At 43.2% G+C, this 16,712-nt stretch overlaps 1 protein-coding gene across 2 annotated transcripts; it reads right to left on the bottom strand.

Annotated features, from left to right (window-relative positions):
* Window positions 1-2,361: 2,361 nt before the first annotated feature.
* On the bottom strand, window positions 2,362-11,958 carry N6AMT1 (N-6 adenine-specific DNA methyltransferase 1). 2 transcript variants are annotated; one of them, XM_036432689.2, is made up of 7 exons: window positions 11,763-11,955; window positions 9,395-9,481; window positions 8,210-8,300; window positions 7,248-7,331; window positions 4,863-5,004; window positions 3,580-3,712; window positions 2,362-3,015 (listed from the first exon to the last, which is right to left on the bottom strand). In XM_036432689.2, exons 1-6 carry the CDS (start codon window positions 11,894-11,896, stop codon window positions 3,582-3,584), a joined length of 669 nt encoding a protein of 222 aa, XP_036288582.1. In that variant the 5' UTR covers window positions 11,897-11,955; the 3' UTR covers window positions 2,362-3,015; window positions 3,580-3,581. The 2 variants fall into 2 exon arrangements, with proteins under 2 accessions (XP_036288582.1, XP_045435752.1); XM_045579796.1 differs by lacking the exon at window positions 9,395-9,481 and having other exon boundaries at window positions 11,763-11,958.
* Between the last annotated feature and the right edge of the window lie 4,754 nt (window positions 11,959-16,712).

Genomic DNA, 16,712 nt, shown 5'->3' with positions numbered 1-16,712 from the left:
AATTTTTAAAGAAATAAAATGTTACTCTCTTGTACTCCTCTCTGAGGCCTCGCCTCTCCTTCCCTGGAGCTAAACTGAAATTGGTGGGACTCCTTCCTATTTGAGAGTTTACACTTTATCACGTGTTGTGTTCATAAACAATATACAGTTATTTTTTTTAAAAGTTCATATTTGTGATATCCTTTTTTATATTATATTTCATAACTTGCTTTTTAACTCAATATAACTACTTTTTAGGGTCAGATTACATCCGTGCACTCACCAGTTCCCCCACTACCGGTCATCCCGATTGGTATTGGTGGCCATTTTTAACAGAGCTGCCTGTGTGCATTCTTGATGTGTTTTCTTGTGCAAATGTGCTGGATGTTCTGGGTAAATGCCCCAAAGGGGCTGCAGCTGGGGGCTGCCTGCTCTGTGGCTTCCGGTGGGCTCAGGCTGCTCTCCCCGGGGTGTGCACCAGGGACCTCTGCTTTCCCTCCTCTCTCCAGCACTCAGTCTCACAAGACGCTTCCTCCCCTGGGCAGCTGTGAGATGGTAGGTCTTCATCTTCATTTCTATTTACCTGTCCACCAAGAGACTTCATTTCATCTCTTTATTGGTCATTATTTTGTAAGTTTATTATCTTATTGATTATAATGTTCATCTATTACAAGGTTTCTTCAAGTACAGGGCTTGACTTTTAAAATATTTTTATTGAAGGGAGAGTGGGAGAGAGAGAGAGACATCCATCAGCTGCCTCCTGCACACCCCCTACCAGAGATTGAGCCCACAACCAGGGTGTGTGTTCTGACTAGGAATTGAACAGGTGGTGCATGGGACAAGCCTCAACCAACTGAGCCACACTGGTCGGGGCTCGGCTACAATGTGGTCTGTGGCTTTCTTTAATTGTATATAATTTCCCAGTTAGATTTAGTTTTGTTCTTTCCCCAGGGCTTAAAAAAACTCTATGCCTAATTCACCTGGAATTAAATGTTGGAGTGCTGGACCATGGAACTCCTGAGCCATATGGATAGCTAGTTCTCACAGCATCACAAGGTGCAGGAAGCGGGATCTCGTCCCAGGTTCCTGCACCTTCTCGTGCTGCCAAATTCCCGGGTGTGTTCTGTTCCACTGACCTATTTATCTGTGTTAATTCTACACTTTTTTTTTTTTTAAATTAATCTTGAAGAGTAGAGTCCTCAACCCTTGTTCTTCTGACTTTTCTTGGATAGGCATCTCCTCCACTGCACTTGAGTGGTCAGTTTATCTATACTAATAAAAGAGTAAGATGTAAATTGACCATACCTTCGCAAAGCCCACCAGCCAATCAGGAGGAGTATGCAAATTAACCCAACAGGGTTAATTAACCCAGCAGGCATTCCGCATCACCCCAATCACTCCATACCTTGGCAGCGGGGGAAGATGGAAAGGTGTCTCCGGCTGGAGCGAAGGTGGTGCCAGCAGCCAGGGGAAGGAAGGCCCAGTGTATGAATCTTCGTGCATCAGGCCTCTGTTTGCATATAATTCTTGGTCTAAGAAAAAATGTATAGCAATTTGCAATATCTATGCAAGAAGAAAACAAATATATGGTAAAGGATAAAAGATAGGGAAAAAAATATTACCAAGGAGGAGGAGAATAAAGCTGTAATATGCAAATTAACCCTCATGCTATCACAAGATGGCTTGCACCGACAGCGGAGGTGGGGTTCCCATAACAAATGATCAGCAGGGACCTCAGGCTGCACCACCTATCCCTGCTTGGCTTGACAAAGGACTTGAAGGCTGCTTCCCCTACGCCAGTGCTGAGCCAGGGGACCTGAGGGTGTGCTGGGGCACCTGAGGCCATGCCCCCTGCCCAACATGCACCAGGGGATCTGAGGCTACACACACACACACACACACACACACACACACACACACACACGCTCCCGCCCCAACCCGCTGCACCTCCCACCTGGTGGGGCTTGACAGGCCCTGAGGCTGTGCCCCCTGCCTGGTGCCAGGTCAAGGGACCTGAGGCTGCATTCCCCCCATCCCCCACTCCCCCTTTCCCCCTGGTGGGGCTTGATGGGGTGGGGCTGGCCAGGTCTGGATCTTGACCAATAGGGATGGGTCCAGCTGGGTCTGGGTCTCGGTCTCGAGATTTTGAAGCGCGCACTGGTGGTTGGGGACTTGACTCTGGGTCCCGGGGCAGGCCCCAGACTCTGACAAGAGGATGATTTTCATATACATTTTACTAATTTTCTTTCATTTCAACACTTCTATTATAAAGGGCAAATAGCAATATATTTCCTCTAATTCTCTTTTAATGTGTATGAATTTCATGCACTGGGCCACTATAAATTATAATTTATAAATAGAATGAATACAAGTGAAAGTATATTTAAAAATTTTTTTAATTAATTTTTTTAAAATTATATAATACATTATCCTTGTACAAATGCTGCTACAAAAAAGCAAAAGTTCCTCCATTCCCACCTGATGTCTTTGAGACTTCTATATGCACCAATCTACCCTCTGTGGGTCTTTTAAAAATAAACATGCGGGACAATACTGTCCTGTAACATTTCTTTCACTGAATAGTATGTCATGAACCCCTCTGGTTCAGGCCATACACATCCGAGTCGTTTGATGGCCAGATGTCACTCATTCAGGATCCTGGGCATATTGTAACTTACTTTACCAACCCCTTTGGTGATGGCACGTTGGCTGACTTCCTTGTTTTGCTGTTTTAGGCAATGCTGAAATGATGGCCTTTCACATATAACTCTCTTTTATATGTAAACACCAAGTATACCCAGTGTACATATTTCCTTGCACTTCCTGTAAGTATGTCTGCAGGCTTGATTCATAGGTGAAAGATGATGCCCAGCCCTCTTACCTTTCTCTATTTGACGAATTTCTGAGTTTTACTTGTTAACCAAAAATTACTTCAGTTTCAAAATATGGTGAATACATTCAGCCAATCTATACACACACACACACACAGTATATACTAGTATATCCATATGTATATTCAATGTAATACATATTTTTATTCACACACACACACACACACACACACACACCCCCGTATTTTCCGGCATATAAGACGGCTCTTGAAACGAAAAAAAGTCAATCGAAAAAGACAACCGGGCGTATAAGACGACCCCCTAATTTTACAGATAAAACATAGGTTTAGGCCTATATTCGCCTATTTTCGGGATAAATCGGCGTATAAGACGAGCCCCGACTTTCGGTTGACTTTCGTTTCAAAAGTCGTCTCATACGCTGGAAAAAAAGAGAGAGAGAGAGAGAATATGCAAACTAGGCCAAGGACACCACAATGGGTCACAACCAGAGAGGAGGATGTTGTGCACGCAGGTGAGGCCCATAACGGAGATGGAGACAAGGGGCTGTGCTGAGCCCTGGCTCATGGCCCCCTGGAGCCGGAATGAACATGGACAGGGACAGGAACGGGGGGCCAGCCCACAGCCGAACACAAGCCCAGAGAGGAGACGGCGGGCCTGTCTCCCACAGAAGCAGCACGGCTCCTTCCCAGCTCCTGCGGAAGTGGGGGGCAGCCTGCTGTGCGTGGTACCGGGCGATGGGCTGTTAGTTCACTATAATGGGGAGCAGACAGCGTGCGAGGACTTGGTGAACCTCAGGACCGAAAGGATTTCTTGGCCTGCTCGCCTGGAAAGTGCAGTGGTCCCCTGAAGACCTTTCACCTTCATTGTTTCCAAAATGTCTTCTAAAATGGAAATTAAAACAAAGGTAAAATTCAACCAAATCATTTGGTGAAGTGTATATGATAGCTAAACAGTTTAATAAATAATATACAGACTATTTATAAATTATATTCATCTGAGAAAACAATGCACCCCAAGTAGGACTCTACTACGGTGAATTTGGACTTGACAAAGGTGGGAGCACTCGTACCCTCCAGGTGATACTGAGAATTCTAGCCAGACTGAATGGCCTGTGTTGCAGTGGAGCCCCTTGTTATTACAGCAATAAGATTTTTAGTTGTTTAGCTCCATTCTCTGCTCAAATCCTTCCCTTTGGATAAAAAATAACAATGAAGATTTGGACCAAGTGTACAGTAACATGGGACAATGATAGTAAATAAAATAGCTCATTTCGCCGAAACTGGTTTGGCTCAGTGGAAAGAGCGTCGGCTTGCGGACTGAGAGGTCCCAGGTTCGATTCCGGTCAAGGGCATGTACATTGCTTGTGGGCACATCCCCAGAAAGGGGTGTGCAGGAGGCAGCTGGTCGATGTTCTCTCATCGATGTTTCTATCAATAGCTCTCTATCCCTCTCCCTCCCTCTCTGTAAAAAAATAAAAATAAAAAAAATAGCTCATTTCATTTAGGTGCATTGAAAAAAAGCAAAAAACCTTCCCTTTTACAAACAACACTGAAGACTGAACTAAGAAAATGGAGTTACAAAAAACAAAAACCTAGTAATCATAATGTGATTTGAAGGGCTGAGGATATAGGTAAAACATAAAAAAATCAAACCCTGAGGTGTACATGGTCAATGTAGTTACAAATCAATCTGAAAGCTAAGGCATAAACATCCATAACATGAGATCACTTTCATGATAAAACTTCAGATGAGCTAAATGTGCACAGCAGAATTTTTAAGGGCATGAAGACCAGAGGAGAGATAATTCACAACATGGAGGGTGAAGTGTTGAAGAAAAAAGGTTTTGTGTTTGAATTAGTTTAGGAATTAGGAGGAAACTGCCATTCCCACCGCAGGACGGTCCTTTTTAAAAACCCAAACCAGCCTCTTACAATCCCTCTTCCAGCATGAGTTCCGCACTATCGGTCGTCAGTGATTATACTACCATCCCAGGTGACTTTATAGAGTACAGTCTGATAGTGGTCTGCATACCTGGATTGTTCTCCTTAATGGTGACTAAATAGAACATCCCTCTTGGAGAAAGGAGATCTGGAACCAGCGGGAAGAACCTGTCCATGACCTCTCGACCATTTCTGCCACCAGCCCACGCTGCTTCTATTCCATGACTTCCTACCTGTGACCAGTGGAAAGATTGTTTTGACTCAACTTACGTTCAGAATCACAAACTTAATCATTTTTTTTCTTATATATTTTATTGATTTTTTACAGAAAGGAAGAGAGAGGGATAGAGAGTTAGAAACATCAATGAGAGAGAATCATCTATCAGCTGCCTCTTGCACACCCCCTACTGGGGATGTGCCTGCAACCAAGGTACATGCCCTTGACCGGAATCGAACCCAGGATCTTTCAGTCCGCAGTCCGACACTCTATCCATTGAGCCAAACTGATTTCGGCACAAACTTAATCTTTTTTTAATATATATATATTTCATTTCAGAGAAGAGGGGGGAGGGAGAGAAACATTAACCTGTTAACCAGGGAGTTCCCTTTTTAATTACGCAACGTATAACGGGCGCAGATTCTTTCACTAGGACGTGTCAGTACATCACGCCTGGTGGATGTAATTTCATATTATTATTATTTTTTAATTAAAATAAATGAAATATATATTTTTTAGTTTATTTATATATAAAGCACAAAGGAAAATATAAAATTAAAAACGAATAGAAAAGAATACCAACAAAAAATGGAAACATCGAATTAAAAAATTATAAATTTTACAAACAATTATAAAGATTACAAAAAATATATACTGTCTGTTTCAGGGTGCAACATATATTTCAAGGACGTATTCATATGTCCTCCTTGTTCCAGATATTGTTTACGTTTGACGTATTTATAAGTCCCGCTCGGTTAACAGCTTAATGATGAGAGAGAATCATGGATTGGTTGCCACCTACATGCTTCCTTCTGGGGATCAAGACTGAAACCCATGCATGTGCCCTGACATGGAATCGAACCATGACTCCTTGGTTCATAGGTTGACGCTCAACCACTGATGCACACCAGCCATGCTCAAACTTAATCTTTTTGACAAGTAACAGTCATCAAACAAGTACGTATTTTGTATTTTACTGCCATACAAAAGGCATTTGTGACCTTGTATAAATTTGTAGTCTTTGTGAATTCATTTCCTCCCTTATCTGTAAAATTAGGAAAATAGTAGTTTCCAATTATAAAGTTAGAAAATGATAAAAAATTAATTTTCCCACTGTTGGGGGGAAAAAATGAGGCAATAGTCCAATCATCAATTTTATGTATATTTATGTATATTTTTCTTTTCTTATGCAATACCTTATGAAATCTCTTCATGTAATCTAGTTGAGTTCTAACTTGCTTTTAATGACTGGATAACATTTTATGATGGAAAATAATCATATATAGTTATTGATGAACATTCAATGTGTCCACTTGCTTAATTTCATTTGTATTTAAGTTATTCTCATATCTTCCTCAATGTACAACTTTCCACAAAGTGAATCCTGAGAAAATCCACACCTTCCTGTTTCTGTCCCAACTTTCCTCCTAGAGACTTCCCTTTTGGCATTCCTAGGACTCCTTCCTTTTCCAGGTTCATGCCTTCCTCCCCGTCGGGGGACTCCTTTCCGGATGTTGCACCTAGTGCGGCGTCTGCGGACAGGTGCCTGGGAAGGCAGCTTTGGCCAGGCCCTTCTCCATTCTGTTCCCGGGTGGACAGAGGCCCTCTGGGCTGGCCCTGCTGATCTACCCCCCAGGAATGCTCAGCCAGTGTTGGTGCTCGCACTGGACGGGCCCTTGGGAAGATCAGCTGGCACCAACCACATTCTTACACCCAGAGGAGGGAGGTGTCCCTCAGGAGGGAAGAGTCAAGCCAGGCCTGCAGCCTGGGTTCACCTCTGAGCGGGACCAGACCTTGACCTACCTGTTCAGATCAGTGACACACCCAACAGCTCCCGTGTGTGTCTAGATACACTAGTAAGTACAGCCACAACTTTCTGTATGCACCTCTACCACCAGTATATTATCTCTCTCTCTCTCTCTCTCTCTCTCTCTGTGATCTAACCTCTAAGTTTATCTTTTACCTTCATAACTTCCTCCTTTTCCCACACACACTCCCTTGAGAGGAGGGAACCTGAAACTTTCAAAAAGAATTCCTATGAGAATTTAAGGGGAATTAAAGGGCATGCACACACACAGTTACACACACATGAATTTAAATGCCATGGCCCGGTTCGAATGCAATTTAAAGGGCGGCAATGGGTCAGTTTAATCAGAGCAGTTTGTGTTAATCCACAGATGACATCGAATGATGAAATTCGCTTGCCTTTAGAAAGGAAGCAGTAGACAGCATTAACGATTAAATTCTGTTATGTCTTACCTCCTCAGGCGGAGTCACTACATATGGGGGATTAAACACCAGAAGATCAACCTTCTCCTTCAGTCTTGGTAGCAAGCCTTTGACCTAAATGTTCAACAACTGTCAGACTTTAAACCAGAGTATAAATTAAATCAACCATATTAAAAAATGTCTATTTTTAGAAAGAAAAATGTGTCAAGCTACACTAATTAACAGAAGTGGAGAGGAATATTTTTACATTTTTACTCAGATAAAGATTATATGAATTTCCCTAAAAATAAGGAAATAAGAGTATTTATCAGAATGAAGATGGTGTTCAGGAGACACAGCCCTTCAGGCCACGTTGTGACATGTGGTTGCACATTTAGAAGTGAGGAGGAAGGTCTAATTGGTACATTTGTCCTGTACAGACAGCACAGCTTTAAAGCTATAGGCTCTGAGCTAAGTATTTACTGTCTACAACCAGGAGAACTGTTTTATGAGGATTTAGACTGAGAGAAAGACGCATGACCCCAACCGATCCACGCTGGAGTCCTTCTGGGGCTTTTGCTGGAGGACGGGGTTTCTTTCTATGGGGGCTGCAGGAGAATAAGACGCAGACAGGAAAGTATCCTGCTACCATCAGGGAGGACTTCCTAGGAACAGGGCCACCAGAGAGAAGTTCAGACCCAAGAAAAGGACGCCTGTAACGGCAGTTGAGTTCCTAGAGTCAGCTGTGCCTGAAACCACTCACTTGAGTGAAGCCAGTTTGAAGCGGATTCTGTCATTGTGACAGACAGAGCCTGCTGTACACAAGTCAACAGAAATCCCCCGTGAACTGTGGACAAAGTATTTATTATATCAGTCAAGAACTTATAAATTGTGAGATATACTGCTTAGTGGATTAAAAATTAATCACTCAAGTATCTTTGACTTAAATCCTGCTGACCCTAACTTGTCTGAAAAGGAAATTAATTATTATTGGGCAAGGAGTAACATCTCACCAGATCAGTGATTACGGGCTGCACATGGACTTGATTACAGCGTGCGGTCTCCAGGGTACAAGCTGCTGCGTTGGGGTTGATGTCAGTGCACCTACAACAGAAAAGGAAGAACTATATCCTATGCCCAGGGGACAGATTGGTGTCTGAAAAATTCAAGGAATTCCATTCCTTTTTCGTGAAACAGATTTTTTTAAAAAATGAATACTTTCATAATGGTAGGAAAAGAATAAAGATTTATTACATTGATTAAAAAAGAAGGCGATTATATTGATACTAGAGGCCTAGTGCACAAAATTCATGCACAGGGGGGAGGGCGGTCTCTCAGGCCAGCCTGTGCCCTCTTGCAGTGTAGTCTGGGAGCCCTTGGGAAGCGTCCAAGTGATAGCTTAGGCCCGCTCCCCACTGGCTTTAGCACTGCTGTGGAGGCAAGAGAGGCTCCCGCCACAGCCACTGTGCTGGTCAGCTGTGACCCCAGCTGCCAGCGCACTGACCACCAGGGGGCAGCTGCTGCATTGAGCGTCTGCCCCCAGGGGGGTCAGTGCACATCATTGTTGGGTTGGTTTGCATATTAGCCTTTTATTATCTAGGATAATGTGCAAAAGTAGAATACACATAACCACACGCACATCTGAAGGAAGTTATTAAATTATGAATCCAATGAAGGAATACTATACAGCCATGAAAAATAAAATTTAAACCATTAAGCGCCATGCCTGTTTCGATGCAAATTATAGTGTCAGTTACCAGTGACTGACTAGGTGTTAAAGAATTTTTGGAAGGAAAATGCTTATGATACCATATTAACTGAAAAATAGGAAACCGGAAAAAAAACTGAAGCAAACATGTGATAACATTTATAGGTAATTTTTAACTTTATAATTTCTATATTCTGAACTTTCAAAAGAAATTCTGGTAACTTCCAATTAATTTGTGATAAACTATTTACCTCAAAAAATTCAAATTTAGAGATGACCTAAAATTGTTATGCAGCTTCTATAATTATCCATTCTGATGGAATAAAACACGCAGTTACAATTTTTAGGGAAGTTCATGTGCATTCTGAGTTCTTACTAAAACAGATGCCATCAGGTACATATTATCTAATTACAGAAATGATTTCATTCATGCAATACCTAATAGTATGTACAATGAATCTCTGAGTGCCTTTGACCTCCATACACTTACAGGTACAGAGCCTGAGGGCCTATCATGGAGGCCAAGAATGTGGATACCACTCCAGACCCCGATCCCACTTCCAGGCATAGCTCCACTCTAAACAAAACAAAGTCCATTACTGCAGCTGCAGCAAACACACATCACAGAAAAGAACTCTCACACTCCTTTTAACCCATTTCTCCCCTATTACCACCCACCTGAGGTACAGGATGTCACAAAAATATACAAATATAAAGTAAGTTTATAAATGAGTTAATTTTCTGACAACTGCTTTATCCTCATTTAATAGTGCACAGCTCAAAATTGTTAAAATTTTGGGTATGTAGTTTAAGTCTATGTAGTATGTAGTAATATAGTAGTCTATTACTATGTAGTAATAGTTGGCTTTCAATTCATTTCTACAGCATATTACATAAAAGCTATGAAATATTGTTAATTTAGGGTTAGACATTTTAATATGAAAGACAATTCTTTCCAGGAGAAGTTCCTAGTTTAGTATTTCCAAAAATGATAGTTAGATTATTATATTTATTTATGAAAGACATTTCTTTATAACTTAAACATATTTAACATTCATAAACCCATCAGCATATTCTAGGGAAGGAAAGTTACCCCATTCTACAGATAACAGATTTAGAGCAGCAAAGAAATTCCATATTTGTACTATATACTAAATTGGGAAAACATTGAAGTATTTGATCTTAAAGTATTAGTAATAATCTTAAGGCTGCCAGTGAGTATCTCCATTCTACTGTATTTTGTCCTTCAATTAAATTTAATTCCTTACCTATAACTACATACATATCTGGTGTGAAAAGCACCAAGTATCCCTACTACAGAAATAGGTTTGGTGGGATTTAGGGGGTCTCACTAATACCCAATTCCCCAATTACCCACTAACAGAATTTGGGGTTCCTAACTTTAGGAACCAGTCCCATAGCTGACAAACCTTTATTATGCTATAGGAAGGTCTACTGACTCTTACCAGGCAGTTTATATTTTAAATAAGCTGTTATGACCGCATAAATAAAATTCCAATACCAGAAAAATCCAAAACTCTAAAACAAAATTAGGTTCTTGTACAGCATACTGTGGAGCCCAATTTGTGCTTGTAAATCATTGACATGCCATGATTTAGAAAACGTTTTAGTCTAGATTTCAGTAAATCCAAAAGTTCCATAGTTTACAATGAAAACTAGTTTGTAATAATAGTCGGGCCATTTTATACATGGAAAAATCCAACCAAGTTTAAGAGGAATGTTCCAAAACGGGTTTGGCTCAGTAGATGGAGTGTTGGCCTGCGAACTGGGGGGTCCTGGATTCGATTCCAGTCAAGGGCATGTACTCTGGTGGCGGGCACATCCCCGGTGGGGGGTGCACAAGAGGCAGCAGATCGATGATTCTCTCTCATCGATGTTTCAGACTCTCTCTCTTCCTCTCTGTAAAAAATCAATAAAATATATATATTTTTTTTAAAAAAAGAGGGATGAACACCTAGCTGGTTCATCTTGAGAAAGGCCACTTCAAGGCTTAATTTTTAAATACATCTAACTACCCAAATTCCTTTCATTTAAAAAATTGACAATGCAGCCTGCGGACTGAAAGGTCCCAGGTTCGATTCCCGTCGAGGGCATGTGCCTTGGTTGCGGGCACAACCCCAGTAGGAGGTGTGCAGGAGGCAGCTGATGGATGTGTCTCTCTCATCGATGTTTCTAACTCTCTCTCCCTGTCCCTTCCTCTCTGTAAAAAAAATAAAAAATAAATAAAAATAAAAATAAAATAAAAAAAATTGACAATGTAGGCATTGTTCTTTTCACTCATTAAATTTAAAGTTTACAGTGAGCATTTAAACAGGTCAGTGTTATTATTTGTAAGGTGCTACCATGGAGGCTGCGGGTAACTAAGTTTTTACAATCTCTCTTTCTCTCTCTCGCTCTGTCCTCCCTCCCTCCCTCCCTCCCTCTCTCTCTCTTTCTAAAAATCAACCAGAAAAATATCTTCCAGGGAGAATTAACACAATCACTTCCATCCTGGGATCTCAACCTCACTTCCGGTTTGTGCCCCGGCGCCGGCGGCTTCCGGGTAAACTCAGCGACGCGGGGGCCCGTCTTCCTCGTTCGCGTTAATGAGCCGCGGGGGCCGGTGTGGCTGGGAAGGCGCGGAAGGCCGCCCGGAGCGCTCGTAGCCCGGATACCCACCCCGACCCCGACCCGAGGGAACCCCGGCGCCCTCGCTACTGTTTCTGGGGGGGAACCTGGTGACGGCTTCCGGTGTTAACCTGCCCGGTGGACCTCGCCTCCGGTCACTTCCTGGGCCCTGTGCCGCCGCCTCCAGGACGCCCGACCGCGGTCCCACGGGGACTCTCGCCTACTCGCACCGCGTGAGCTCGGCCGCCGCCGCCTCCAGAGCGTCCAGGAGCAGGAAGGTGTCCTCCGCGGGCGCGTACACGTCGCGGAAGGCGCCCCGGCCCACGTGCCCGTGCTCGGGAGTGGGGAGGCTGGGCGCCGCCATCTTGCTCCAGAGCGTCCCCCGCGCAGGCGCAAAGCGCCGGGCGTAGGGCGGGCCGGTGACGCCGGCCTGATAACTGATGGAGTAAATTCTCTTGGAACTTCCAAGTGAACAGTTGCTTCCTCTGCAGTTTCTGACATTTGCTTTATTTTTTGAACATGTAAATTTATTTCATTTTGTAGCTGAGCACCTGACAGTCATCCTCAATCGTTCTGACTAAGCGGAATGTTTATTGTACATTTACAAATTTCCTATTCCTAGTTAGCAAAGAATTTAAAATTACGTGGTTACACCTCGCTAATCCAGATCCATTTAAGAAATGACAGAGGGTTGGAAAAAGCATCTGACTCTTTGAAAAACAAATCAATCATTTCAAGATTGTTGTCAAATAAAATCCTTGATCGGTAAGGTCATATACTACATACCATTTGTTTGTGGACAGAGACCTGTAACAAAACTTGATGATACTTTTTTCTGGAAGTTAAACGTAAGTCATCTGCTTAGAAACCTTAACTTTATAGATGATAAAAACATTAGTGTCTCTCTTTTCTGAACTGCAAATTCCAAGCAGAATTCAAATAAATTAATTTGGAAAGTCCCTTGAATTCTTGGAATGGAATTAGACCTATAAGTCATTTTTCTGTAGGTCACTATATTTTATCGTGACACTTTCATAAACAACTTGAACAAGGAGCAAATCATATAATTAAAAATAGCTAAGCAAGTAATAAACAAGCAGATCTCTCTGACGATAACATTTAAAAAAGGAAACAATACATTTGAGAAGACTAAATTTATCCATCACTGTTAAGCAATGAGTTTGTCTATGAAAGGCATTTTTCCAATAGCAGCTGATTTCCCCCTTTAAATGATAACACTTCAAAAATTATCTTGATGAAGATTATTTTAACATATACTATACACTTCCTCACTAGTTTACCTGAGCTGATCTATTATGAATTTACTAAGCCTTTTTTCTTCAGTGACTCAAGATCCCCAAAGATTAATATTTAGTGTGATAATTGCAGTAGAATTTGTCCACAGACTTGAATGGTATTCCTAAGGTTTTAGCTATAGACCCAACTGCTATAGACCCATTCTTATTTCTCCTTCTCCACTTTGCCTTTTTCTTATAATTGTCTATATGCATTCCTCCAGCAGTCTTCCCCCCACCTCCCTGCAACGAGAGCCCTGACCCACTCTAAGCATACTACTTTTATCCCTGTCTTAGAGATGCCTGGCAGATTATGATTGGCTAAAAGTTTTAACAAAGAAACGTCAGTTATAAGTTATAGAAAAATTCCACTAGTACAGTAACATTTAAAGTTTATACAACACCTGGGGTGGGGGTTTATTTTCCGCTTAAGCAGTCTCTGTTTGACCTGGTTTGGTCTGTTTGTCCTGCCTTGCGGCTACTGAAAACAGGACGTGCATGCCTGGGGGTTGAGCCTTGCATCAGAACTATTTTATGACTAAAAGTTATGCTACATTCTTTGTTGTGGGTCTGGTTGCTCGTTCCTTCCCTGACCTGGAGTCCTGCCTCCATAGGGTTGTTATGCCCAGACTGGGCTAGGGATAACTCCGCCCTACGGGGCGGAGTTGGGAGCTCATCCTCGCCCCGCCCTGCCCTTTCAGGGTCTTGCTGGCCATCTGGAGCCCTGCCTCGGCTAGGCCTTGCCGGCCACAACAGAATGAAGACACAGCAATGCTGGCGAGTTTCCAAATGTGTATGCATCGTGTCAACTATGTCTGGCTAATTATGGAAACAATAAACTAGAACAATCTGCCTTTGTTCTTTTGCTATTAATTCATGACAATTAAAAGAGTGCAAGTTTGTAAAATAGCGTGACTTTGTCTGGGCTGAGGGGAGCGGTCATTATGAACATGGCTATGTCAATCACACTTGAGGGGGAGGGGCTATTTCAGACACGGCCAATGGCTTTATGCGGGCCTTTAGGGACTTAGTTCTCAGAAACTGACTGACGAGAGCGCTTACGAAACCTGAGAGCATTTGAACACTCGCTGACTGTTGAGTTATATTAAGAAGCAAGTGCTAGTTTTTTTCCAAGTGTGGAAATAGCACTGTGATTACATTTTTCTCTGGGTTATATATTCCGAAGTGTTTTCCAAGGAAATGATAAGGCATCTTTAGTGTTCTTGGAAATAATCCAGGAGGAGGCTTGTCTAGGGATGAGTTGGGTTGGTGAGGTGGCTCCAGGGAGAGCATAGGTGGGCTTAACAGGTGACAGCGTGACGTCTACTAGGAGGCACGCAGCCAGTCGTTCTCATTACAGGCTAGATCATTAGTCCCCTAGGTGTTTGCAAAATAGTGACATTCTCATTCTATCCTTACTTCATTCATCAGTTGTGCTACTTTTGCAGAGAGAAGCTTTTCGTCCTAAATCTGTTGGTTACCATGACACAGTTTAGACAGGAAAGTCAGGAGAAAGGTTCTATTACTCCCTTTCCTTAGGGACAGTGAGTGGAAGCAACCCCCTAACACTGCCCAGGGCATGTGCTCTCTGCTGCCACCTGCTGGGTGTGACACTCACAGACATCCACGTGGGTCAACCCCTTAGTCTGCACGCTTCTCATCATACATTGTTTTCCTCCCAGGATGTTGATGTGTTTCCAGTGTTTACCAAACAACTTTAATATTGATTTATTTTCTAAATTAAAGAACAAAAGTCATACATGATTGTAGAGCAGGACTTCTGATCAGAAAAACAACAATGTTTTAAGATCATTTGCTATAACTAAGCCACAAAAAAAACACTCGATGCTCACTGAGGCTGTGGTTGATTAGATAGATGTTAGTTAGGCTTTACAGTGCTGAGACTCAGCTTACCTGCATTGCTGCAATTCCTGTCACAGAGAGAAGGGCCGTCGGGGGCCCGGAGGCCGAGGCCCTGGTGTCTGCTGTGCTGCTGCCCCACTCTGCCAGCCCCACTCTGCGTCTCAGCAAACCCTCCTTTCACACCCAGCTCAGGGGCTGCCCCTAGGCTTTCCGGCTGTCAGCTCTCATAAAGGGGAGGCTCTGAGGTTCGGCCGTTGGCGCGTCCAGGGACCAGGCCCCAGTGGGTTTGGGTATTTCACAGGATTCAATGAGGTGCCATCCGTCCTTTCAGACAGCATGGGTTAGTGTTGGGGCAGAATCCAATTTTGAATTCCTGTCTCTTACAATTCCTCCGGCAGCGAGCAGTTCCATAGCCACAGACCTTGTCTGTGTCAAGGTCACCTCTCACTGAAACAACAGTCAGTCAGTGTGATCAATTGCCCCCGAGGATAAGAGGCAAGACACTCGCAGCAGGTTTTTGTGGGGAAAGACTGAAATGACATAGAGAATGTCTGAGGTCCCATGATACCCCCAGGAGCCTGGCCCGCCAGGAAGTGCTGAACTCATAAGGCTGGGGAGCCTATTAGCCAGGAACTGGGCTCCCTAAAGTCAACTCTGTTCCTTAAGCTGGATTCTAGACACCTAATTCTAGGAACAAAGATGGCATTCCAGTCACAGTTGAGATGATAGAAGCAGTGTTTCCAATTGTGTCTTGTTACAAGGATAACATTTTAATTGATATTACTGAAATAATTATGTTTATGTAGAAATAAGAATAAAAAATAGTTTCCTAGTTCTGGAAGCATCAGGCAGGGAGAAGAAAAAAAAGGGTTTTGTTCTAGCTATTTGCCCATCAACAAATGTGAATCCAGATGTAGAAAGCAGGACAAATGCCTAGGCAGCAATGCCTGCAATTAAAGGCCTGGATCAAAAATTAACCTCCATGGGTGAGTGACACATGCGAGCTTTTGGTAAGTAGGTAATCCATCTATCTACCGTGTTTCCCCGAAAATAAAACATCCTCCGAAAATAAGACCTACTTACAGGTTTCCTTCTGAGTGAAATATAAGGCATCCCCCAGAAAATAAGGCCCCCCTAGGCTTAGAATGAAAATTAATTTACCGTAAACTGGTCACTAGGGCCACCCTGACTGGTGTCTAGCAACCAGTGATGTTACGTGGAGTCCTGATGTCACTGCTGTGTGGAGGGGGAGCGGAGGTCAGAGTGAGCGGTGAGCGCAGGGCGGGAGAGAGGAGGAGACTTTCGCAGATGCATGTAGAAGAACAGGAGGATTAGAGCGGATGGGATGCAGTGAAGGTGGTGAGTGCTGGTCTGTCTCTGGTGACACTACCTGATGCTCGCGGCCGCCCTCATGATGACTGAAGGTTCTTAGTCAGTGGCAGACCCTGCTCCAGCCCAGATCCAGGCCCCAGCAAGCCCAGTGACGGTCCTCAGGCAGGCACCAGGGGCTAAATGTCTGATAAAGGGGTAGGGGGGATGTCTGGTGAAGGTGTTCAATGGCACAGGGGTGGGAGGAGGGGGATCACTTAAAATGACACAAGAGGATCAGAGGGGGCAATCAAAATGACACAGGAGGATCAAAAGGGGTTACTAAAATGGTAATCCCCCCTCTGATTCTCCTGTGCCATTTTGATTCCCCCCTCTGATCTCCCCTGTGTCATTTTAAGTGATCCCCCTCCCCCCACCTTGATACCCCAATTTCTTTTTTTTACCCCTAGAAATGAGCACAAAAAGAAAAAGCTACTCCATGAAGTACAAGAAAGGAATCGTGGAAGACTCTTGGGGCCAAAATCTTACTGCTTTCTGCAAAGAGAAGATGTTGAGTATCCGATTGGTCCGAAAATGGCGAGCAGAGTATGGTAACCTCATTGAACAAGTGGACAAGGGAAATGCTAAAAAGTGCAAGTATGAGTCAGGTCGGCAATCATTATTTTCCAAGCTGGAAGACCTGATCTGTGAATG

The sequence above is a fragment of the Pipistrellus kuhlii genome, unplaced genomic scaffold (genome assembly GCF_014108245.1).
Source record: "Pipistrellus kuhlii isolate mPipKuh1 unplaced genomic scaffold, mPipKuh1.p scaffold_m20_p_115, whole genome shotgun sequence".
Taxonomy (NCBI): Eukaryota; Metazoa; Chordata; class Mammalia; order Chiroptera; family Vespertilionidae; genus Pipistrellus; species Pipistrellus kuhlii.
The sequence above is the reverse complement of the archived record's forward strand: the minus strand, read 5'-3'. Positions and strand labels throughout refer to the sequence as shown.